Consider the following 24,564-nt stretch of genomic DNA (forward strand, 5'->3'; position numbering starts at 1 on the left):
TAATGGAGTTGAACCTTAGGTCTTTTAAGCCCCATTGAAGCACATTGCTCTTTTGCAGACTGTCCCCCTTTGGATCCCTATTTTCCCTCCTTTGGATCCCTACAGAGACCGGTCTGGCAGCCTTACCAATATTCTAGCTTTTACTCCTGTGGTACTACCCCATATTAAATGATCAGTTTAACATGAGAAAATCATTTGGGAGAATTAGAGATTAGTTTTGATGACACCTACAGTGGAGTGCGTTTAGCTTAGATGCCCTATGGCCGATTTTGGTGTTGGTCAACAATTAATGGACCATAATTGGATTGCCACTACTATCTTCACGAGTAGCTAGAGTGGGTTGGTAGTTACAGGCAACCTAGCGATTCATGCTCGCATGAAGCACATTGAGAGGCGTTATCATTATGTTAGGGAGAGACTCTCTCCAAGAGAGATCAATTAGGCTTATGTGCCTATGCATGACAACCCTATACATCTTTTCGCAAAAGTGAGAGGTTTTGGAGCTTTTTGCAAAGCTTTGGCTTAATGCCCTTGGTGGATTGATGCATTTAAGTCCTAACACTTCAGGTGGACTCATGTTCATCGCATCTTTTCCATGAGGGACTTGTTATCATGGTATGGTAGTAATATGTGTGAACACACTTAAAAATTGTTGGGAAAAGTCGAATAGTTGTTCAAAACTAAAAATATTTTTACTTTTGTAAAAGGCTTCCTAAGTGGTCTGATTTGTCATTTTCAAGTGCAAAAATGCACCAAATGTATGATAACCTCTTTTTGTATTCTTCATCCTCTTTTGCGTAGTTTCAAATCACCCCTTTTTGCATCTTCTTCATTCTATGGATGTAGAAGATTGTCTTGAATGTACTACTATTATCTTCTTCTTTTTTTTCAAACTCACAATTGTGAGTTGATGTATCGAATTCTTCCAAAGTAAATGTACAAATCAACTCAAGCTCATGTCGAGCTTTGAGGGATCTCGTAATACATCAATAAGCTACCCGGCCCCATCAAGAGGCGAATCGCTACCTATATTTTGGTTAGCCTGTTTCGGTCAGCACAACACTAGTGGCCCTACTCCACTCATTCGAGTCCTTCCTTTTATCAATGGAGACAATCACTTCTGTGCTTTCTTATAAAATCTCCGTGAAGCTAGATGCATGTTGAGAGAGCATTCTCGAACACCTGACAGTTCGTGGCCTTCTAGACTTGCTTGAAGTAACAAAATATACAACTTGTGTGCATACAAGCAACACTTGGCTTTTCATCGCCTTCCCTCCTAAGAACAAGTCGTTCTTGAAGAATCCTATTTTCCAGGTCTTTTGTACCCATTTGCAGATCTTTCCTGCCAAGCCACTTATAGCCGAACACTCCTTGAACAAGTGAGGGAGGTCCTCACTAGCCATTTTGCATCCCAAGCATCTATCTGAACCAATACCTTTGGCAAGAATCTTAACTCTTGTCAGCAAAGCTCCCCAATACACCTTCCACAAAAAGATCTTCATCGAGAGCGGTCATTGAGGACCCATATATTGTTTATTATCGCCATCCATCTTGACTTTAGCCATTGCTTTTCATGTTGCTTATTTAGGGGGGAGAACTAATCAATCAAAATCGTTAGAGTATGATAGACATCCTTGGTTTGCGGATTAAAGAAGTGTCTATCCTTGGGCCATCACCAAGCTTTCCACTCAAACTTGGACTCGCACATAAGCATACAGTAGTTGTCAAGCCTCTCTACTGCTTTGTTGATCAGTAGTCTTTTAGTCACATTGAGGTGGAACTGGGCAGGCAAATGATCAAAGCCTTCTCAAGGAAGCGTTAGTCCAATCAATAAGAGAGGTTTTGATGGAATCATGTTGGCTCTTCATCAAAAGGCAAACAAAACAACAAATAAAGTGACAGTGCTATGGAAGTTGGAAAATCTCGTAGATTGACCTTAGCATGATGTAGTTACTCCTCATGGTTGATATATTCAAAGAAAAAGCATTTGCATTGAAAGTGTAAGCCATCATCACTTAGAAATAAAAAATGCCGGTTCTGTTTATGGGAGAAAAAGAAAGTGGAAAATTATAATAGATAGTGTCTGGACAGTAGAATTTAGCATTGGTTACTGCAACAGAGGTGAAGCTGATCTTTCACGTGCCCGAGTTCGAATCCTTTGATAATTTTGGCTTGTCGTCACAGGGGGCCAGGGTGGGTATGTGGGTGTGTGTGGGGAGAATTTGTCAAGATTTTGGGTAATTAAATGGACTGTCTCCTAGTAGAGACAGGACGAGTAGCTTGTTTTTCACTTTGGATTAAATTTTAGCGCTTCTTTTTAAAAGAAGGTGCATTGTGTTTTTTAAGAGAGGTTGTCGTGCCAAACTAAACCAGCAACCAACATCTCCGCAAATTTTAAAGCAAGTATAATCAAATTTTCGTCGCAAGACATAGCAACCAATAGAGTTATCTGCGAGTATTTTTCATTTTCAATTGGGAAATTTACACTACAAGAAACTTACTCATTGCATGTGAAATAGGGCACCCACATAAATGGGTTTATGTTCATTCAAAGGAATCTTTGGAGATACTTATCTTCAGGATTAGGATTTGGCAACTGGTTGAACTTTTTATTTTGATAAGAATAGCACGTGTGAATGTGTTTATGGGAAGGCATGTGGTAGTGTGAGAAAGAGCAAGCTTGCACTGACCATTTTATCATAGTTACTAACCTTCTCATCATCTGCCCAAAATGAAATTTGAAAAAGCTTAGCGTGATTTAGGCAATGGAGATGATGAGATTAGGTTATATAAGCAACAGAGGTGCTAGATGAGAGATTTTGAAATGCACAAAAGTAGTGCCTTGTAAGTTGTGAGTCGTGGCTTGCAAATGGAAAGGTCCCGACTTTACGATTTATTTAAGCAGCGGTAGGTAGAGCTGGAGCTTCCATTGCCCAAGAGCTTCTTTCGCCATCGCCAGTTCTCCACTCTTGTGTTTCTTCCTACAAAGGTGTACCAGCTACATTACCTTTTCTTTCAAATTGCCTCCATACGGTCCTGCAAACTAATCATGAACTGCTTCTGCATTCTAAAACCTGATTGCGATTCATTTTGCGATCAGAAAACATATCGCTGCGCTCTCGTTTTGCTTTCTTAGCCTTCTCTGTCTTAAGAGCTAGTTTCTCAGTATCTGGTTTTTGCATTTTCTCGACATCTCTGTCTCTTCACGCATTGTTTTTCTGCTCTTCGCTCTTTGCATCTCTTCTTGATGCTTAACAATGGAAGCATAATACTGATGTTTTGTGGGTTCTGTGTTTGTGAATTTCATGCGTAACTTGGCAGCAAGATGGAGGAAAAGATGCCCAAGAAAGCTTTGATAACTGGTATTACTGGCCAGGATGGATCGTATCTCACGGAGTTTCTGCTCAGCAAGGGCTATGAAGTGCATGGCGTCATAAGGAGGTCTTCAAACTTCAACACACAAAGGCTCGATCATATCTACATTGATCCCCATAACTCATGTGCACGCATGAAGCTTCATTATGGTGATTTGAGTGATGCGTCTGCTCTCAGAAAGTGGGTTGACACCATTTGCCCTGATGAAGTTTACAATTTGGGTGCCCAATCGCACGTGGGCATTTCTTTTGAAAACCCTGATTATACTGCAGATGTTGTGGCTACTGGTGCCCTTCGTCTACTGGAAGCTGTCCGTGCTCACATTGAGAGCACAGGACGAGAGGTATGCGATTGATCTTATTCCTTTTGTATGCATATGGATTTGGTTTGGATGAGCAAATAAATTCTAGATATTATGGCTCTGTCTGCTGAATGTGGCATAACAATGACATATTTTAAGATGAAGATAAGATGCAGTGCTTGCTTTATGAATCAGATCCAGAAATGAGAAGCAATTAGAGGGGCCAAATTGTTTTTTGAGAGACGGCAGTTTAACGTAGTCTTTTAAAGGCAATGCACTCTCTGTATTATATTTTTATTGCACTAAAAGAAATACTCTTCAATTTTGAGCATCTGTCCTATGTGTTCATGTTCTATTCTACATCCATCTTTCATGGGCAAGGAAGCTGATGTTTAAAAATGAGCTGGAGGGTATAATAGGTTAGAATGACCAAGGATCGTGAGGGCTTTGTGTTGAGGTAAGCCCAACTTGTGAGCTGTAAGTGGTGCCGAGCAGTAAGGCTTTGCATAAATTGGCCACACCAGAGGTTCCTAACACCTTAGATTTTGGGGTCTGGATGGCTAGACCAGTTTGTGGAAACCGTGCAGTTAAGTGTGCATGTATAGGAACAGTACTGGGATGGTGACCTCCCTTTGAGTTGTGCCCCCATGCCATATCACTTTGATGATTGCACCTCTCTGTTGGAAAATTGCCTTTTTGGATATTGTCAATCTTTAAGCCACATATGTTCACTTCATGTCATTCAATCTGCTAATGGGTTGTTCATGTTCAGTCAGGATGTACGAATGCTTGCAATCAAGCCATTATTTAATCTGATGCGGACTTCTTACCTTTGTTCCTGACTGTCACTAGGTACGCTACTATCAAGCAGGATCCTCTGAAATGTATGGAGCTACACCACCTCCACAAGATGAGAATACCAGCTTCCATCCTAGAAGCCCCTATGCAGTGTCGAAAGTTGCGGCTCATTGGTACACAGTTAATTATAGAGAAGCGTATGGGCTTTTTGCATGCAATGGCATCCTCTTTAATCACGAGTCCCCTCGAAGAGGAGAGAACTTTGTGACAAGGAAGATCACGCGAGCTGTAGGGAGAATCAAGGTTGGACTGCAGAACAAGCTTTTCCTTGGGAATCTGAAGGCTTCACGAGATTGGGGATTTGCAGGGGACTATGTAGAGGCAATGTGGCTCATGCTACAGCAAGACAAGCCAGATGATTATGTCGTTGCGACAGAGGATTCTCATACTGTTGAGGAATTTCTCGAAGCGGCATTTGGGTATGTGGGATTAAATTGGAAAGAGCATGTTGAAGTCGATCCCCGGTATTTTCGACCTGCTGAAGTGGACAATCTAAGGGGCTGTGCCACAAAGGCGAAGGAAGTACTTGGATGGGCACCTAAGGTGAGCTTCAAGCAGCTGGTAGCCATGATGGTGGACTCAGATTTAGAGAAAGCCAAAAGGGAGAAAATACTTGTCGAGCATGGCTACATTGATTCGAGGCAACAACCCTGAGCGCTTTTCGTCATTGCTCAATAAAAAACTCAGCATTTTGCTTATGAGCATTTCTGAGTTTTCTAAGCAGCATATGGAATTCTCTGCATTTTTTCGTTTAGCAGCAGATGAAAAATTTTACACTTTATATTGATTGTTTTTTGCGAATATGTCTATCCCGTTCCTACTAGCAAGCAATCCATATCTGCTCAGAACATAACAAATATTGATTAAGCCCAACATCTCAAGTTACTGCAACAAGAAGCCTAAGCTTTTGTGTAAACTTTTTAGTGCTAACAGGATTAAAAACACCAAAGAGAGCTTCCATACTCCCAACTCAATTGGTAGCTTAATGTCAAAGGTCACTTAATGCTTGCTTTCTCTATTTTGGGCTAAGAAAGTTACTTTGGTAACAAGCCTTGATAGGGTTTTGGAACGAACCAAAAAATCCATTCATAATTGTTGACTCCAACAAAAAGGGTATAAATAAATTCCTCCCAAAAGTTGTCCACCAGTTTCTTTTTGAATAAAAGAGGAAATATATTAGAAAAGTAAACTAGATATTACAACAATGTTGGAGCTCATATAAGTTTAGAGTTAGTTTACAATGGGGTGAAGCAGCACGACATTGTTACCATACATGTGGTAGTGATGTTTGTGGACACACTTACGACCATTGGGGCACTACATTGTTACCATACATGTGGTAGTGATGTTTGTGAACACACTTAGGACTGTTGGTTCACTAGGAGTTTTTTCCCTATGCAATGTATATATGCCATCACTCTAGAGCACACACTAAGCAATACACTCTTTGTTGTGTGTGCATTGAGCTTCTTCATCTTCTCCAAGTTGTGTGTGTATCTCTACAATCCTAAATCCAACAGTTGGTAACAGAGCAGGTTGCGTCTTCCCAGGCATAGTCACCAACACCCCCTTCTCACTTTCTCCGAATTGGGTGAGCAATTCTTCGAGATCGCTCATAGAGCTATGTGTACTCAAAATTTTGATCTTGGCTCATTTCGGCCTCTGTCTCCACTACATGCAGTACTCCGAAAGTGATTTTGTTCTTTAATGCATAATTTTTGTCGGGTTGTGCTACATAGCACGTGTTAGTCCTACTTTATTTTTCCTCTTTTGAAGCAGTTTTTCACATAAGGTGCAGTCGACAACAACATAGGTCTTGTCAAGATGTTTGTTGTTGAGGAAAAATTGAATGGGGATAACTACCTGATGTGGGATTACATGATGACGCATGTTCTTGTTTCAAAGGGTTTTTCAAATGTTGTGCAGTGCATTGATGTATGTCTGCCTTCTATGGATACAGGCTCTGTTGAGGATGACGCAGGTTCTAGCGGGTCTATTGCTGCTAGAGTTATTTTGCCTACAATTGAGCAATCTCGTTGGGATGTTAAAGATGCGTAGGCTCATGCGTTGATCGCATTAGTTGTGAAGTGCACTATTGCTCCTCACATTTGCTTAGGAAAATCAACAAAACAGGCTTGGGATACTGTGGCTAGTCTTTATGCAAGTCGCAATGAGGCTAAAATTGCATTGTTGCATAAAGACTTGGAGTTAAAGTTATGCAAGAGAAAGACAACATGGACACTTTTCTTATTGGTATCAAGGATATCAATGAGAAACTCATTTACGCAAGTGAAGTCATTTTTGACAAGTCACTTGTGTAGACTATTCTCAATGCATTGTTAGACTCTTATCAAACTTTTGCTAGTACTTGGAGACTTATGACCAAGGAAACCCTCAAGCTATCAAGTTTGATGCATGATGGATATTGTTGTTACAAGAGTCACTTTTAGGAAAGAACATGACTAAATAGTGTGTAGTTGAATAGACTTTTGTTGTTGCTCAAAGAAAAGGTGGTAATAGCAATGCAACCACTTCTCATGGTTCTTTAGTGAGAAGCAGATCACCTGAATCTAATGCTTCTACTAGTAGCAACTCCTCTAGGAATTCTGATAAAAAAGGAAAGAAGAAAATGCGTTTTCGTTATTGCAAGACTAATGAACACTTGGCAAAGCAATGTCCTAAGTTAAAGACAAAAGAGGCAAAGAAGAAAGAGGCTCGATCCACAATGCAACTTTTGTAGAATTTTCTTCTCGAAATGGACATTGTGTTGTTGATGTAGATGTATAGTGGTCATTTCGTGCAGAGTGTGCTTATGATCCCTTTGTCCATGATACATGTATGTCACTTGCTGCTGCAGAGTCACATGTTTGGTACTTTGATAGTGGTGCTACAAAGCACATTACTTCACATCGTGACTTGTTTGCCTTTGTCAAGGCTGTCCCTCATGGGAATACGTTCACGTGTGCTAATAATGCCTCTTATCCAGTCAAGGAAATTGGAAAGATTGTGCTAATGACTACGAAGGGTAGTTCTTTCATACTTGTTGATGCATTTTATGTACCAAGGATTAAAAAAAAACTTGTGTCTATATCTTTACTTGCAAGACTTGTCTTTGTTGTCAAATTTGTGGATGATAGATGTACAATTTGTGATCTCAGTTTTGGTGATGAAATTGTTGCATCTGGCATTTTGTGTTGTGGGTTGTATAAGCTCAATTTGTATGACAAGTATGGGTAGAACTTTGCAAATGCACTTGTGGATTCAAAAGTTGCTTCAAATACCAAATTTTGGTATGCACATTTTGGGCATTTGAATTGTTAGCAGTTTGTTGCGCTTGTAGAAATCCGATATGGTCGCTTCTTTACCGTCTCTTGAAGCACCTTCTGAGCATGTTTATGAAGGCTATATTTTGGGTAGAATGTAGTGTTTAAAGTTTCCAAAGAATGGTGCAATAAGGGCTACATGCAGGTTGCAACTTGTGACAAACTACATTTTTGGGAATTATATGTTTTTCGTGACTTTCATTGATGATTACTGTAGGCATGCATTGGTGTATCCACTTAAAGCTAAGTCTGAAGTGTGCCTTGCAGATCCTCAAAAAATAAATAAATCAGAGAGCATGGGAGCATTCAAATAGATGCCACTTGCGAGTGGATGCTTCAAGAACATTGATTTGGGGTGTGGTTTCCCATAATTTCTTGAGGGTTGCCTTATAGGGTGTAAGTTGAGGTTGCCTAAGGGTGTTAGTATTGGATGCCTATAACACGAGGGATGAGATGCCTTACAATGCAAATACAGGCTAGAGGACGATAGGGGAGTAGTATGAGTTAGCAAGAAGAGTCTTGTCAGCAGATTACGACTTCCGGGAAGAGGAACAACATTATTTTAAAGTCTATGAGTATTGAGTATTAACTCACAAAGGCCAAGCCTTTAGTTGACCTTCTCAATAAAGCAAGACTCTTTAATGAGCATAAAGATAGAAAGTGACACAAAATCTAATATAAGTGAGGTGTATCTTAATCATTATCAAAGAGAGACATACAACTAGCTGTATCGATTACCCTTAGATAATAGATCCTATGAAGAGTATAATGGATAAATCTCCAAGACTAATGACATACATATTGGTTCAACTTTTATTATATTCAATACTTCGTCCGATACCTCCTCCTCCGAACGATCCTTAAGTCCCAATGGTAGGACTGATTTGAGATCTTTATTGTCTCTAGTAAAAGTGGGATGACGGATTCAAACTCGGCTTATTTGCATGAGAACCTCATTAGAAACTCACGTAGCCAACCCAACATCCACTCCCTCTTTCCGCCTATAGTAACCCACGAATTTTAAAAAAACTCACTTGCTCCTGCGGTCATACCTCCCCAACGGCCACCCTCCCATTCCCCCCCCCCCCCCTCTCTCTCTCTCTCTCTCTCTCTCTCTCTCTCTCTCTCTCTCTCTCTCTCTCTCTCTCTCTCTCTCTCTCTCTCTCTCTCTCTCTCTCTCTCTCTCTCTCTCTCTCTCTCTCTCTCTCTCTCTCTCTCTCTCCGCGTGCGCTGTAGTCAAGGCCCCAGTATGTCCTTTTTTTTTGCTCGAATCTGCCAAGATTCTCCACGATTTTCATTTTCAAAAATCGTAGGCACATACTAATGCGATAAGAAATAAAAAATACTATAAATGGAGTAAACTCACATGTCTTGCTCTGATATCATGTTTGCATGTTAGGTAAACACACAAAAGACAATACTTAGGCAGAAACCACGATAGTCATAATGATAAAAGTATTATAACTAGGATATAAGAACTCTGGAGGGATACAATCTCTAGGTAATCTCAAGATGTGCGAGGAGATGAGGTTATTTATACATGAGTGATAATATAGGGTAGACCAATGGAGTTAGGACAAGGCCTTATCTAGATTAAGTATTCCTTTTGGCATAACACATACACGTTTGGGATTTCTCACATCCTCATACCCCTGTGGTTTCTTTGTATATACTTCTTATTGCAAGTCCCCATGGAAGAATGCATTCTTCACGTCATTTGGTACGAATGTAGCCATCTTAGCTATGAAACTAAAGTCTTCTCAGAGTCCATCTCGTAAGTAGGTGCATGAATCTTTGCTACCAATCTACCCTTGTACCTACCCACTCGACTATCTACAATATGCTTCACTTTGTAGACCTACTTACAGCCAATCATATTTTTCCATACAACAATGGAGCCAAATCTATGTCTCATCTATATTAAGGGCAGCTATCTCCTCATCCATAGCCATCTTTCACTTTGCATTTTCTACAACAGCCTCAAAACAAGTGGGTACTACATTTTGCACAATATTTGACATATATGCCTCTAAACTTCTCTTCATCAAATTTTGTATTGCATTGGCAGGGGTCTTGTTCAAAATATGGACAGCTATAGAGACTACCTCGGCCAAATAACAATGATGTAGTCTCTATAGGGATAGCTATAGAGACTGTCTCGGCCCAATACCAATGATGCATATTCTTCTCATTCATCAATGCTCTCGAAACTTTTGCAATCTGCCTATTCCGCTACTCAAACATATCATTTTATTGTAGAGGACACATTTACAATAACTACCTTTGAATGCATGCTTTTTCAAACAAGGTGAGACCTCACAATGGCCTGCAGAAAGCAAGGGAAGGTTAGTTTTTGGCGATGAGGAGGTATGTAGTGGAGTGATCGGACCAGTAGTTGTAGTTAGTGCCGGATGTGGTTTGTGGTAGGTCATTGCTAACCCATACGTGGTCTAGCATAGAGTTGTGTACTGTGGTTGGATGGTGTATCAATTGGTGGAGACCGTGCTGAGAACGAGGTTGGAAAGGGTTCTATATGTAATGGTTTCCTGAAGTGCGTCAATGTTGAAAACTCCCATTATGAATAGTGGTCGCATGGTGCGGGTTGAATCAAGAAGATTGGAGATGCTATGCAGGAACTGTGGGAGCGATGATGTCGGTGCCCTGTAGAGTGAAATGACTGTCGCCAGACACTTGTTGGTGCAGTGGAAAGTTGCATGGATCGTTTCAAGCGTTTGATTTATGCACATGTGTATTTGTGTAGGTATTAGGTTCTTTTTATGGAGAATGGAGATGCCGTGTAGCTGTGTTGAGGATATGCTGTGGAAGCCTAGAATGGTTGTCGTATGTTGTCGAGTCTCTTGTAGGCAGAGGATGTCGGAGGCCATCAGGCTTTTGTCGTGGATGATATCGTTTGCATGCTTTCCAAGGGAGACGACGTTTAGTGATTGCACAATGTAATGCGTATCTTGGTGGAGATGCAGCTGCTTCAGGACAGGGGAATAAGCTGCTTCTGTTCTCAATCTGTGGAGTTCTTTGAGGACAGATGCATCGGTGTGAATGTTGCACGGTAGCAATCTCTCTATCAAATATAGATTTGCAGTGTCACGAATTCGTGTGAGAGCAGTGCATGTGAGGCCGTGAGACCTAATTCCTTTGGGGTCTAAAGCCAGTGTGTTGAGTGTAAGCCCTTGTGATCAGTGAATTGTGCGGGTTGCGGCAAGCTGAACTGGGAATTGCTTGCATGTGAGGGTGTTGAAGTAGTTCTTTCCAATTTGGAATTTGCGTGTGATGCGGAGAATTAGTGTTTAACCAGACAATGTGAGTGGGTTGCGAAGATGACGGTGGTCATACCTTTGTTTTTGCCCTATGCTAGGGTTGGTGAAATGAATCCAGAGGCATGTCGTGTCGGAGAATGTAGTGTAGAGCTTGTAGACGCCTTCTGCACCGTTCACGAGGCCATCGAGAATGTCCAGATTTCCAGCACATAGCTCGACCACTAGGCCTAGCTTCAGACACAATGTTGCTTGGAGACCCGTAGTTTTGTCTGGCATCCAATGGAATTGCTATTGTTTGCTGCAAGAAGCGGCACGCTTGTCAATCGCTTTGAATATGTGTGGCTCACCGGGAAATTGTGCGAAGACCTTTTCATTGTGTTCATCCTTTGCCTTGTTAGAGTAGAATAGGTGTGATATGGTTATGTCAACAGGCAACTCTCTGTGGAAGGAGTTGTTAATGTATGCAAGGTCGCTACTGGAGTGCGAGCCAATTCTCATTCTATTGAGCACCTCTATAAAATGTCCATCGGTTTGTCTCATTGTCATCGTTAGTTCGTAGCACTTAGGGAATTCATGCCACTACGAAGGTGCAACCGCCTCTAGAAGAGGCTGCTTGCTTGTGAATATCCAAGGGCCTTTGACTGGGCTAGCTTGGCAGAGGTCACCACAGAGTATGACATCAAGGCCACCAAAAGGCTGATCGTGTTTTCTCTTGATGGCACGAAGACGTGAGTCAGCCAATGAGAAGACACTTGATCCTATCAAGGAGACTTCATCAAACACTACAAGCTCCAAGTCTTGATAAAGTAAGGACAATGCATCTAGCTTTTCTGCTCTGAGGCTTCCGTGTGTCGTAGTTATCAAAGGAAAATGTAAAGTTGAGTGTATAGTTGTGCCACCAATGTTGAATGCTACCTTGCCTGTATATGCCATCAGGAGTGCCTTATGAAAGTCAGGATTGTGGCCTGACTTATGTGTGTAGAAACGAATGAGGGCTTCGACTAGCAAGAGCAACGTGAATGTTTTTCTAGTGCCTGCTCCACCTGTGAGGAAGAGATGTATCTTTTCTGACGGCACTATGCGTTTTTTGAGCATGACATCATCGAGGATGAGTCGCTGTTGTGGGTTTAGCTTCTTTATTGCTGCGTGGAAATCCTCATTGGTCATGCCAATATGTTTGGAAAAATGCAAAGCAAATGGTTTCTTCGTCGGTTGCTTTGATGGGGTGTTGATCATCATGTTGGCATTGTCGGAATCGTTCAAGGAGCTTACACTTCTCGTGTTGCATGAGGTTGTGACGATTGTTGCGAACCTGTCGAGCGGAGCTTTTTCGACTACGAACTGTGATTCATTGTTTTTCACTGTCTCAACGTTCAAAGTGTAGACATCGATCCAAGACGAACCTTCGAGCAGGTGCTCATTCTCATTGCTTGACCACGGCAAGAAGAGAAGGCATTGTTCTGTGTAGTGGTTGTCAGGGTCTTTGGCTTTATTGTATCTAACGTACCGTATGATGCGTGCCCTCCGCAGCAACGTGTCAGGCTTGGAGAGATTTTTGGTTGTGGAAGCGAACTGGGCCAAGCACATGGCAAAGAACGAGTGTGGTCTGGAGGCATATTTGTCAATGATGGAGGCAGAGAAGATTTATGTCGTGTCGGGGTGCATTTTTTGCAAGGTGTTCTTTTTTTTTAGAACAAGAGCACGCTTTTCAGGTGGATTAGTATTTATGTATATGAATTCTCTAGAGGAGCTATGCAATGGAAGCGAGAGACATATGTAAGCAGCTTGTTGTGAACTAATATGCTGTGTGTTAAGGATTGTGCTACCAACTTTTCGTAGTCTCTCCAACGTTGTTGCATTGTTTGCGACACAGTGATCAAGATGTGCCTTGATTGCTCCTATTAATGTATTGTCCATTTTTGTCATGTATGAGGTGCAGTAGCTCGCAGCTCCATGTGTGTTTAGCACGAATTGTATATCTGTGCTTGCATTCCAAAGTGAAGCTATTGACTTGTTGAAGTTGTTCGTGAATATATCGCTTGGTTTGCGCTTGAGGAAAATAGTGGGTCCCGAGATAGTTGCTTGCAATGCAAGCAAGTACTGTTCCATGGAGAGTTGTACTTGTTCTAGCCATTCTTCAAATGTAGGGGCATTTTGTAAATCAATTTGGCTGAGTTGTCTTCCAACTTGTTGCAAGTAAAGCTTACCTTGTCTAGCTATGTTCGCCTCAAGTATTCCTTGCCGGATAATAGTTGTGAATGGCATGGAAAAATGTGGAAATCCAAAACGGCAACTTTTGCTCTTCTTTTGGCAAGTCTTATGGTGCTTGTGCTTCTAAGCTTCAGAAAGGTCATTGGGCAAGATGGATCCATCTGTGCTAATATGGGTATCATTACAATATCTTGATCTGAGTGCGTTGTGAGTGATGGAGCATTTTCTAGCCACAACAAACCATGATCATGTTGGCTACCGCGACTTTGGAACTCCGTGATGAAAAAGAAGTCTCGTATTTTGCCACATATGGAGGAATCAGTCCACAACAACCGTTTCATTGCGCTGAACCTGTTGACGTAGAAACGAGCAGTTGTAATGGGATCGGCACAAATGAGGCGACGTTGGTTGTGCTCAGGCTCTCCTCGGGCTCGTGGCTCAGCGGGACTAACTTTTCTAGTGCAGCAAGAAGCTCTTTCCATCTTCGCTCTGCGAAGGAGAACGTGACAAAAAATGTGGGTGGTCCAAGTTGTCGGATCATTGTGAAGACATTTTTTTTCATCTTTTCCTTGTAGTTGGGGGATGTGCGCAGTGCCTCAAAGTCTCTGAAGCCTAACCTTGAGTTGAGAAGCCTCTCTATGTTTGTGTCTTCTACAACTTGCCTTGCAGTCAGAGTTGTACCTGCTAGCTTTCCCTTCCGCATTCGCACCCAAACAGAGGAAGCAACTTGTTGTGACATGATTTTGATAGACTTGAAAAATAAATTCTCGATGTCCACGGCGAATCTTCTGTTAATGTTCAAGAGCTCCCACTTTGCAATCGTTTGATAATCTTTGCTTGCGGCTTCTCTATATCTTCTAGGGGACCCGAAGAAAAGAGTTGGGAAGCTCAACTCTTCGCAATACTCGTCCATGAAGATGCTCAACGGTGAATTGCCCTCGCAAGGTGCAACATGAAGAATCTTGCCACTGTAATCGACAACCTCTGCCGCACTTGTGACCCCATGAAGCATGACATCAGTCTTTTCGTCCTGAAGCTCAACATCATGCGCATTGGCGTCAAGGGTATTTGTAGGAGGCATACTTAGACTAGAAAGGTGTGCAATCCACTTATCATTGATGATGACACCTTCTATCGTGTAGAGTGGTGTGGACAATAGCGTAGTGGTTGCACGCATTGTGAGCAGGGGTCGCACAACACCGCTTAAGTAACATCTATCCGTTTGATTCCCACAAGGACAGAAGCCTCATCCTCAATGAAGCGAGGCAGCACAGCCTGGCTCTTCTCCAAGTTGGCAAGCACATTGACAACGCTACCTCTAAGCCCATACTGACCATCGTACGTCAGTTCATGTATCTTGGCGAAGGGGATACGAATGGAGACCAAGCGTGCCTCTACGGGGTTACACAAAGGGAAGCGCTGGATTGAACCCTGTCTCTTGCAAGCTCCACAGGCGATTGATATCGCTTGTCAAGTGTTTCTTGCACTGGCTACAGACGTACACATCCCCATAGCGTCTTCGCTTCCTTGAAGTGGATTCCGCAACTGAAGTCAGAAGCTGACGTGTTAGCTGGCGTCGGAATAGCAAGCGTCCACATTTTTCACAGGGTGTAATGGGTTTGTCCTTGATGCTTTTGTTGTATCTCTTAATCGGCTTGCTCAACCTGGCATGGGTGCGTCGTATCTGAGCACCAGTGAAGTGACCAGGCCCTTCTCGTTCTTCAAGCGTGAAAGCTTGCATTTCACGGCCTGGGTTGTGTGCAACGTGTGTGGGTGCTTGGCTTGGAACATGCGGACCACCTCAACATCAAGCAAACCCTCATGCAACGAGCATAGCCTATGCAAAGTGGCCACCTCATCTTCTTTCCATCCAACACGTGCACGGCTTGAGCACGTTGTGAAGGTGGGAAGGTATGCGATGCCATTGCTTGTTTTGGAGAGCAGAATGCTCTTTGCAAGAAATGGTTTCGATGGCATACCCAAGATGATTGTTCTCACGCTTCCATTTCTTTTCAAATACACTTTTAACCTGCAAGTCGCAAAGCGAGTGAAGACCGTTAACACGTCGAGGCTAAGAGCAAGTGAGTTGGCGCATGTTGAATACAAAGACGAGAATTTTGTGGCCGTCATTGCGCTAGTGGCCCTGTTCACAGTAGGGAAGAAGAGGCATGCACCCGAGACAGCATGTCTTTCAAGCAAGAAGCTCTCAAACAAGTCGTTGAGCAAATTTGATCTAAGGTCATGCGGTGCACCTGTTGAGTTTTGGAGATGATGTAGCGCGAGGAAGATGTCTGAATTGTTCGGAAACTGTGCCGCGAAAACGGTATCAACATCGTGTTCGGCCAAGTGAGTCATTGGAAAGACATGGAAAGATTGTAAATATTAAGTCGCCTTGTGTGTTTGTTTGTGTGTGTGTCTTAGAGCAAGAGAGAGAGAGAGAGAGAGAGAGAGAGAGAGAGAGAGAGAGAGTCTGTGTTTTGGAAGGTTGAAAAGATGGAGAGGAAGGAAGAGTAGAAAGCGAGTTATGGAGAGACACCACAGCAACAAAGCTCAAAAGCAAGATACCATTTTCTTATGAAACTCGATATACAATGGACAAGCCAAAATTTAGTTCATCGATTGTAGAGGGGTCTAGGTAAGGAAGCATAGTTATTCGTGGTGAAAGGCCAAAAGCTATGGAAATCCATGCTCTCAAAGCATCTAGGTTTCCAACTAAGGAGTGAAAGATATCATAGACCCATTTGTGCCAATTTGGAACACACCCTCGACAACAGATGTCGATAAAATATCCCTTGCCTCTGGAATGCTCTACATGTACACCTCCTTAAAGCTCCTTGGCAAGCCCAGAAGACGATCCACCATAGACCCTGACACTTGAACCGCCACAACATGTCTATCAATGTTGCTTCGGATCTGTGCCTCCAGCCTGAGAGTCATGTCGATGACGTGATCTTTATGGAAAAGAGAAAAACACAGTCGGCCTTCAAACTTCTTCACCTTCGGCGAGTCACAAACTGAGCACTGGGAATGCAAGAGAGCTCTATTGAAGTTCACAAAGTGCAAAGTCCCCACAACCTACAAAAAAAACAAACGTGTAAAGACCACTAAAGATGTCTTTATCCGGTTGAGTGCAAAGCATACAAAGTCACCTCTCTATTGTAGCCGAGAATCTCACACTGTCTATGAAATGTTGTGGTCAATTCTTCCTTCAAGCGTGATCCTCGCACGGGGGCCAAAGTTGTGACGTCCAGAACAGACAATGTGCGCACCTTGCCAACAAAGAGGCCAATATTCCTAGCCACAAACATAACAATGTCCTCCCTAGCCATCTGGGCCATGACCTGATCATAGTCATGCTTTCAAGAGTTGACAAAGCTGACCTACATATGATAAAAGGTTTGTCAATATTGAAAGAAATAAACTGCTTTGTCGTCTGGGGTCGGGCCATCAGCAACAACAACCAAATCCCCAAATGTAGTGCCAATTCTCTGATGGAAATTACGCCTTTGCAAGACAACAAGCGCCAGTGTCGCTAAGGGTGGACGTGGGCTAGTAGTCTCGGAAATTGCAGCGTCAGCAAGAAATGTGCTTATCTTGGTCTCAGGATAGAAAGCTAAAGCAACAGGGAATGGGTCACAAGGTCAAATGGTTGTTGACGCACCGACATGCAAGGAGAACAAAGCTGACCCAGCATCATTATGGTTTTTAGCCCTCACAAGAGGACAGTCAATCCTGACGAACAAGCCGATCTTGAGCTCCTTGGTGTAGGTCTCAATGAAGGGATCCACAACGACGACTGTGATCGTGTCAATGCAATCGGCATCGACGATGTCGAACTTGAAGTAACGTGCATTTTTCTTTTGCCCAGGGGAGATGGAACGGTGTGTGCCATACCAATTCAATATTTTTCCCTCTATGGAGAAAGGTTTACTATCCTCATCTATATCGCTAATCATGAATAGCAGCAAGGTTTCCTTAACTAACAAGCTTTTCCCTTTGTCCAGTAGCTTGCCGCTGTCCAAGACATTGTGAGTAGCTGAAGATTGGCCAACTTCAAAAAATGAGGCTGCAGCTTTGCCTAATTCGTGAGCTGGGCAAGGAAGTTGTTGTTGAGACGAAGATGGTGCTTGTGTGCACTCCTCCCCTAGTGGAGAGTATCCTTTGCCTGCAAAAAAAAGTAGAGCACCATCTTAACGCAACTCAACACTCAAGAATGCATTGTAGCGAAGAACATCGTAGACACGTCAAGCCTGTTCCACAAAGAATGATTGTGCACACTGGCCATACCTGCACTCCCAACGGGATCGATAGCAGGGCTTCCTTGAAGCAAGGCACGCCTACACCTCTTCCCAACTGCAATATCCTCGAAGCCCGGATTTGGGGGCGACTCGGCAAAGCTCAACACTACCAGGTGCGATGAACGTTTGCCTACAGGACATGGAGGAGACTCAACGAGCCTACGCAGCTCTGCAGGAGGAAAAGAAAAGGAAGTATCCAATTAACCATAGCATTGACTAGTTGAGCAAAGCAAAGAAGGCGTAAAAAACATCCTACAAGCAGCACACTCGTAAAAGCAAAGGAAGAACGAGGCGCAGAAATGAACTTCTTGAAAGGATGCGAACAAGCATGCGCCAAATATGATTTCTTTTTGGATGAGCAATCAAGCAAGTTATTTAATCTTGGAAAATGTCACGTTTCAAATCCCTCGGTAGGTTACATACACAAGAAGATTTATAAATTTTCTCATGCAGGAAAACGAAGTCTCTCAACATTTTTCATACAATGCATAACATCATGAGCTCCTGCTCGAGAGGCAACGCATATGGAGACCTCCGAGCCAGGTGGCAAGATTGCGAGTTACTCAAGTGAGGATGATCATAAAGAGCGTCAGGTGGAGCCTGTCGATTCACTCCCCTCAGGCAATGGGGAAATGCGAGCATGCGTAGACATGCATAAGTCAAAAGCTAATGAAGGACTGATGCCCGAGGCTCGGCTTACTGAGGTTTGTGAGCTGTTGCAAGAAAAGACGGGTTAGAAAAGGTATAACCAGAACCTAAAAAGATTGGGGTTGTGGGATACGGGACAACCGTTGCGTGTGCATGATGCTAGTGCTATGATTAGCAAAGTCAAAGGGTCGTCGAGTGGGGTGTATGCAGAGTTAAAGGAACTGGAGGCAACACCTTTGGGGTTGTTCTCAACGGGCATGCGCCTTGGTAGGCAGGGGCAGATTATGGTGAACGTGCAATTGTACTTCGATGAAGATGTAATGAACCACCAGTTTTCGGGTTTGTCACTCAGGGCGAGGTGCCCGTTCGTGAAGTATTCACAAATCATGGCCATTAAGAGCTAGGGTTTTCAGACCTAGTTTGACGGATCAGATATGGTGAGGTTGGAGGGTTCAAACTCCCCCCGACTGAGGCGTCCCGCGAATCAGCGGACGGCCAAGCATGTTATCGAGATGGTTTGGGCAAATGAGCGGTGGTTAGTAGGAACTAGTGTCCTAGTCGTAATCATTGTACTCACTTGATACATGGAAGAACTGTCCATTGAATGGCGAGCATGGAGCAAAGTTTGGACTGGATTTTTTTTGAGGACCTTGAGCCCCCAGGCCTGGCTTGACTGGCCAAACATGATGCAACCAAAGGGTTGGCTGTCCCTTTACCTGAGACGTCCTGCAATACAGCAAACGATCTCCTCGATGGTCAAGATGGCATGGACAAGTGGAGCCTGAGCTGGAGAGCCAGGCAAAATGCAAGGAGGTAACATGGTATGGGCCGAGTTTGGTTTCAAACATGACAGTAAATGAGGGTCTTGGGAGATCGAGCCCAGATTTGTTGTGATGCTCGTGTTGTTGTATTGCAACCTTATGATCACATGGAGCAACGTTGAACGGGGCAGCTATCGAAGTCATGGATGGCGATTAGGGCTACCTAGGTTTGTTGATAAGGAGCCCCCTAGCGGGGTACTCGATGGGATTGAACAGGGCCTGCTGAAGGTGAAGACATGTTAGGGCCCCTGGTCTGATACAACAGGGAACCCACAATACTCCAACAATTATCAACACACGAGGGGTTCTCAAGCCCGAGAGCAACACTATGGCCAGGTCTATAGTGGCCGGCAACACCTGAATGATAGGTAAGTACCAAAATAGAGAGAGGGATCCACAATCCCTCGGACCTCCGAGCCAACTCCGAGTCTCAAAGCGTAAGCCGAACACGTCCAGGAGATGTCTAGCTCGACAGAGCTCCGCAACCAGAATACATGCCAAAAGAAGGTAACAACCCTCAGTCAAAAAGGCCTGCTGCCTATGTCCACAAACCCAAAGAGAGTTGATCACCCTGGCCCTGCAGAGTCCAGGCGAATGAGCAAAACAGCCCCTGACCTGGGCGCAGTGATACAGTACCATAGCCCACTGCAGGCATATGAAATAGATGGCCAGAACCCGTATGCGGGTGCTGAGACACACAATTGAATAGAGCTCAAGCTGCTCCCGGCTCCTGGGTGAGCAACTGCCTGATGGCTGCTCGCGGCTCCACGCAGGGCAGCTCGCTGCCTGATGACAATCCCACACTGGGGTAATGAGGGTCTAGCCCCTTGTAGGGTGACCTACTACTGATACTGTGAGAAAGGGCCCATGCACCTGCAGCCCTGCTGTTGCACTTTTGTGGACCCAACACCACCATCACGAGTACATCACTTGCAAGCGTAACAAAAAGCAAGCAGTAGGATCGGGAGAACAACACCAGCGCAACAAACTTTTTCAATTGCATCACTCGCAAGCACAAAGAAACCAATACCGACAACGTAAAACAACACCAGCACACGAGACAGAAAAGCAAACCTCCAGAGAAGTCCATGCTCTCACTGTCGTTGGGTGAGGCATTGCTTGCACTCCCTTCACCGCCACTGACAATGCCATCATCAGATGCCATGATAAAGAGGATCTCCAAATAAATGTCGATGCAACTACTTTAAGACGCAAGAAACAAACCCTCAAACCAATGTACAGCGGCGGACGGTCAGCAAATTTCAACTCCTCGACTGATTTAAATTTGCAATTACAGCATATAAGCACATACAAATTGAATAGCAAGAGATAGGTGAAAACTCAAACATCAGAACAAAGATTGAGACTTGAGGACACATGTGCAAAAGCAGAACAGAGAGAGAATCTTCCACTAGATAATGTAGCTCAAAAGCTTGTACAAAGCAGGACAGACAGAGAATCTTCCACTAGATAATGTAGCTCAAAAGCTCATACATCAAAACAAATCCTCAGACTTGCTGCCATGACATAGTATAATGATAACCACCCGAAACAAGAACTTATTACAAAGCATTTTTTTGCCCTTTCTGGCCTGTCATATAGGCTACAATAAGCACATGGAAATTACATGTCCCGTGCTCCATTCAGCACATGCACTAAACCACAAAGAGCAACACGAGCAGTGCTCGTCACCTCAGCCTGCACGGTCGCCTTCAACGACCTTGAGAAGCCCGCCTACGGCATTAAACCAGCAGAACAGCGCATGAAAAAGCTCTTGCTGCCACGTCCTCGCCACCTGAGCCTGCAGAGCAACCCCCTTGAATGCAGTGGCCTTCCACAACCTTGAAAACCCCGCGACATTAAACAAGGAAGTTGCGTATGAAACAACTCTAGGTGCTCTGGCAGGACAAATACCTGTTGTGCAGTCGTCTTCTCGTAAGGACAGCACCCACTGCATGCACGCCACATTCTCTGGCAGGAGCAGAGCAGAAAGGACCAAGGCCCGCCAGGAGTAGCACGAAAAGGAGTTCAACATGCGTCAAATGAAACTTAATAAAACAACCCTAGAAGCCTTGCGACACGTGGCAGCCATCCAACAAACCATCGGACGGCCTAGAGTTTGCAACAATTTTGCAACTAAAACCCTATGCCCTTCTGCAGGCCAAAAATGGTTAAACTCATTGGAGAATTATTTTCGGTATCATTTGGCCTAAGTAACTACAAATACTTTCCAATCTATTTTTGCTTTCTAAAAAAACCTTAGTGTTGTGTTGGGTTAGGAGACTTTCATTGTTTTTAGTACACGATGGAGACTTACTTTAAGTGTTTATTTCACTTTCATTTCATATCGTGAGATGTCTTGACTTTTTTGCATTCTATTGTTTTAGACTCTTAAAGTGAAACTTCACTTACATAATTCTAGTAAATACTATGGATACACACACATATATAGAGTTTTTTATTTCACATTTCATTTCACAACCTCACATGGCTTGATTTTTCTTACATTCTATAACTTAATTCTAGTCAATATTTAGAAAAGTCTCTTTTATTAAGCGGCCATCGACTAAGTTTCCTTCTCACAAAGAAGCGAATCGAAAATACTAGAATAATTTTAAAATTTGTAAAATTTTTGAATTATTTTCTCACGTGTTTCATCAATTTTTCTTCCCTTTACCACGGTTTGCAACCAGGTAGTCTCCATTTTCAACCGGCTCAAGGCTAAGCTGAAGCAATCCTTGAACATTGATTCTACTTAAACTCAACCTAATGATTTTATCACGTTCTAATTATTTTAAAAATCCATCGTGATTCTTTCACTTGTTCAACTATAGCCTTGAAAATCTAAAAGCTAGTAGACACTTCTCTTATCTTTATTCATGGACTACACCTATACTTTTATTGCACGTAAAATGAAACCTACAATGAACGTAAAATGAAACCTACATTCACCCATGGCATTAATGGCACCTCTCATCTTGGATACATTTATGTCAAGAGTGAACAATATGGCCATCTTCTTTCCTTGTAAAATGGACCGTTGATTCTTCCTTTTATTTCTTTACATAGATAGAGTCCATCAAAATTGAACCTAACTTGCATACCCATTATCTCTCTTGTCAAAATTTTCAAAGCACAATAGTTTTTAAGTTAGTTGAGTTATAGTTTTTGCATTCAAGTGATTTTTGAGTCTTATTTGTATAAATCTAAGAGTTAAAACACAAATTGTAATAATCTTGAAAATCGTTACATGGTTTCAAAATCTATTCTAAAGCTTTCTAGGTAAAATAGCTAAATGTGGCTAGCTTCAAAAAACATGTGTTACTATCTAGACGTAGATTGATACTTGATGGAAAAAAAATGCACGAAATATATAAAAAGAAACTCGAAAAGAAAATGGTAGGCTCTAAAATTGAAATTCTCTAGATGTGGATTGATATTTGATGAAAAAAAGGCACCAAAAACATAAAAAGAAACTTGGAAAGCAAAAGGTAGGCTCTAAAATTCAAATGAAATTTACTTTAAATCGATCATTTATTTATTTTATATACTCATAATATCGGGGATCTATCCAAAACACACACACACACACACACACACACACACAAAATAATGTGGAAGCTCAAGATCGTATTAAAAGGCCTAAGCACCTCTAATAAGCCCAAAATGATAGAAATATGGAGGACTAATGTGAAGAGAGTGAGAGTATGCAATGAAAGGCAAATTGCATACAGTGAGAGTATGCAATGAAATGCAATCATTAGCATAATAATGGCTACACGTGGGAACTAAGCATCTTTGAGTGCATTAGCTAACGAAACTATGTATACAACCCTTTACATAGACAAGTATATATTTTGGAAGAGATATCTACCAGTTCCTTGGAGATAAAGCTATTGGAAGGTGCTAGAAGTTTCTACATGAGATGCCTTTAGCATCTAGATGTCCCTTAAGGATGCTTGGAATCTAGCATATTTCACTAAATAAGGGTGTGTTTACACATGGCACATGTACATTTCTACCAACATTCCCCCTTGAAGTGTTACTTGGGACAGGTATTTTAGAAAACAAGAGTACGAGGCACCTCTATAGCAATGTCTCCCAATAGCGCTCAAGACACAAGATCAACACCACAAATCATATCAAAAGAACTCCCACAAAACCACAACTTAAAGGCAAAAGATCCATTGATACTTTATAAACACACGCCCACCCAAAAGATCACCACCCATGGAGACTAAGAAACGCCTTCCCTGGCATGGATTTACAGCACACGCCAACTGATGCACTTGAGGAAAAGTTCTTGCCCCTTCACCAATTGCCTCTTTGAAACCACAATTTCAAAGTGTATATATTCCACCAAACATGTCGGCTTTCATAACTTACTCTACATAAAACTGCCTACAGGCTACCATGTCATGTACCCTACATGAAACATATTGTACCTTCTAAAACGCAACTCAAAAAAGGAATTCTTTCAAACCTCAAATGTTCTGTACATTTTTTGAAACAAAAGTTCTATAGACACCAAATTTAAAATGTATGCACCGAGATGTGCCAAATGTTAGGGTTCAAGCCAATTGTCGACAGACACCCATCACACTGATCGTACTAACCTTATCTATTTTTTTAATCATATAGACAATAAAGAGTAGTAAGGCATTACAGTCATCACTAAGAGATCCACCAACACTCTGTGTCTTGTCTTCTTCTCCCTCGCATTCTGTATGCACCACACACTCTACAAGTGGTATTAGAGCCGAAGGTTGTGGTGCTACTCCTCTCCCAGTGTTTTCCTCTTCCCGACAAGCTTCTCATTGGCTACATCGGCAATGGATCAAAACTCGGAATTTCCATGGCTATGGAAGCAATGTGAGCTTGTCACATTACAAGTCCAAGTCTAGCAATTGTAAATATAGACAAAAGATTCTTCTTGATCGCAGGTACATACAATGCATCAACAAGAACTTCCATTTGCAGCAGTAAGCACAATCTTTTCAACTCCCTTGACCGGATAAGAGGCATTGTTGGCAAGAGTGGCCGAATTCTCATGAGGGACATCTTGAAGAGAGGTAAACAAGTCACAATGAGAGGTAATGTGCTTTGTAGCACCACTTTCAAAGTAGCACACTCGAGCATCTGCAACAACTGACAAACATGCATCATGGACAGAAGGATCATAAGTGCACTCTGCACTAAAAGCCCATTCTGCATCAACATCAACATCACATTCTACTTTTACAAAAGACTCAACAATAGCATGAATTTCTGCTAGTAGAAGCATTAGGAACATGTGATTGACCACTCGTAGAAGAACCATGAGAAGTGGATACATTGCTCTTACCATCTTTTCTTTGAGGAACAATAAAGGCCTGTTCAATTGCACATTGTCTAGTCCTGTTTTTCCTAGAAAGTGATTCTTGCAACATCAATGTGCATAATGCATCAAACTTG

General features: G+C 42.6%; 1 protein-coding gene and 2 pseudogenes across 1 annotated transcript; 1 reads left to right on the top strand and 2 right to left on the bottom strand.

The window, feature by feature from the left end:
* Positions 1-2,810: 2,810 nt before the first annotated feature.
* LOC147461697 (GDP-mannose 4,6 dehydratase 1-like) lies at positions 2,811-5,659 on the top strand. Its single transcript, XM_086501564.1, has 3 exons — positions 2,811-2,989; positions 3,322-3,718; positions 4,529-5,659. Exons 2-3 carry the CDS (start codon positions 3,326-3,328, stop codon positions 5,186-5,188), a joined length of 1,053 nt encoding a protein of 350 aa, XP_086357690.1. The 5' UTR covers positions 2,811-2,989; positions 3,322-3,325; the 3' UTR covers positions 5,189-5,659.
* A 9,174-nt stretch (positions 5,660-14,833) lies between these two features.
* On the bottom strand, positions 14,834-15,698 carry LOC147461698 (uncharacterized; annotated as a pseudogene).
* A 336-nt stretch (positions 15,699-16,034) lies between these two features.
* LOC147461699 (uncharacterized) lies at positions 16,035-17,892 on the bottom strand (annotated as a pseudogene).
* Positions 17,893-24,564: the final 6,672 nt, after the last annotated feature.

Source organism: Adiantum capillus-veneris, chromosome 3 (genome assembly GCF_014529385.1).
Source record: "Adiantum capillus-veneris isolate H3 chromosome 3, ASM1452938v2, whole genome shotgun sequence".
NCBI classification, from domain to species: domain Eukaryota; kingdom Viridiplantae; phylum Streptophyta; class Polypodiopsida; order Polypodiales; family Pteridaceae; genus Adiantum; species Adiantum capillus-veneris.

What these genes read in the sequence shown, in the direction of transcription:
- LOC147461697 (XM_086501564.1), top strand. Translation starts at nt 3,326, where the DNA reads ATGGAGGAAAAGATGCCCAAGAAAGCTTTGATAACTGGTATTACTGGC. An exon ending in TTGAGAGCACAGGACGAGAG is followed by an intron (nt 3,719 to 4,528) that starts GTATGCGATTGA and finishes GACTGTCACTAG; the next exon opens with GTACGCTACTATCAAGCAGG.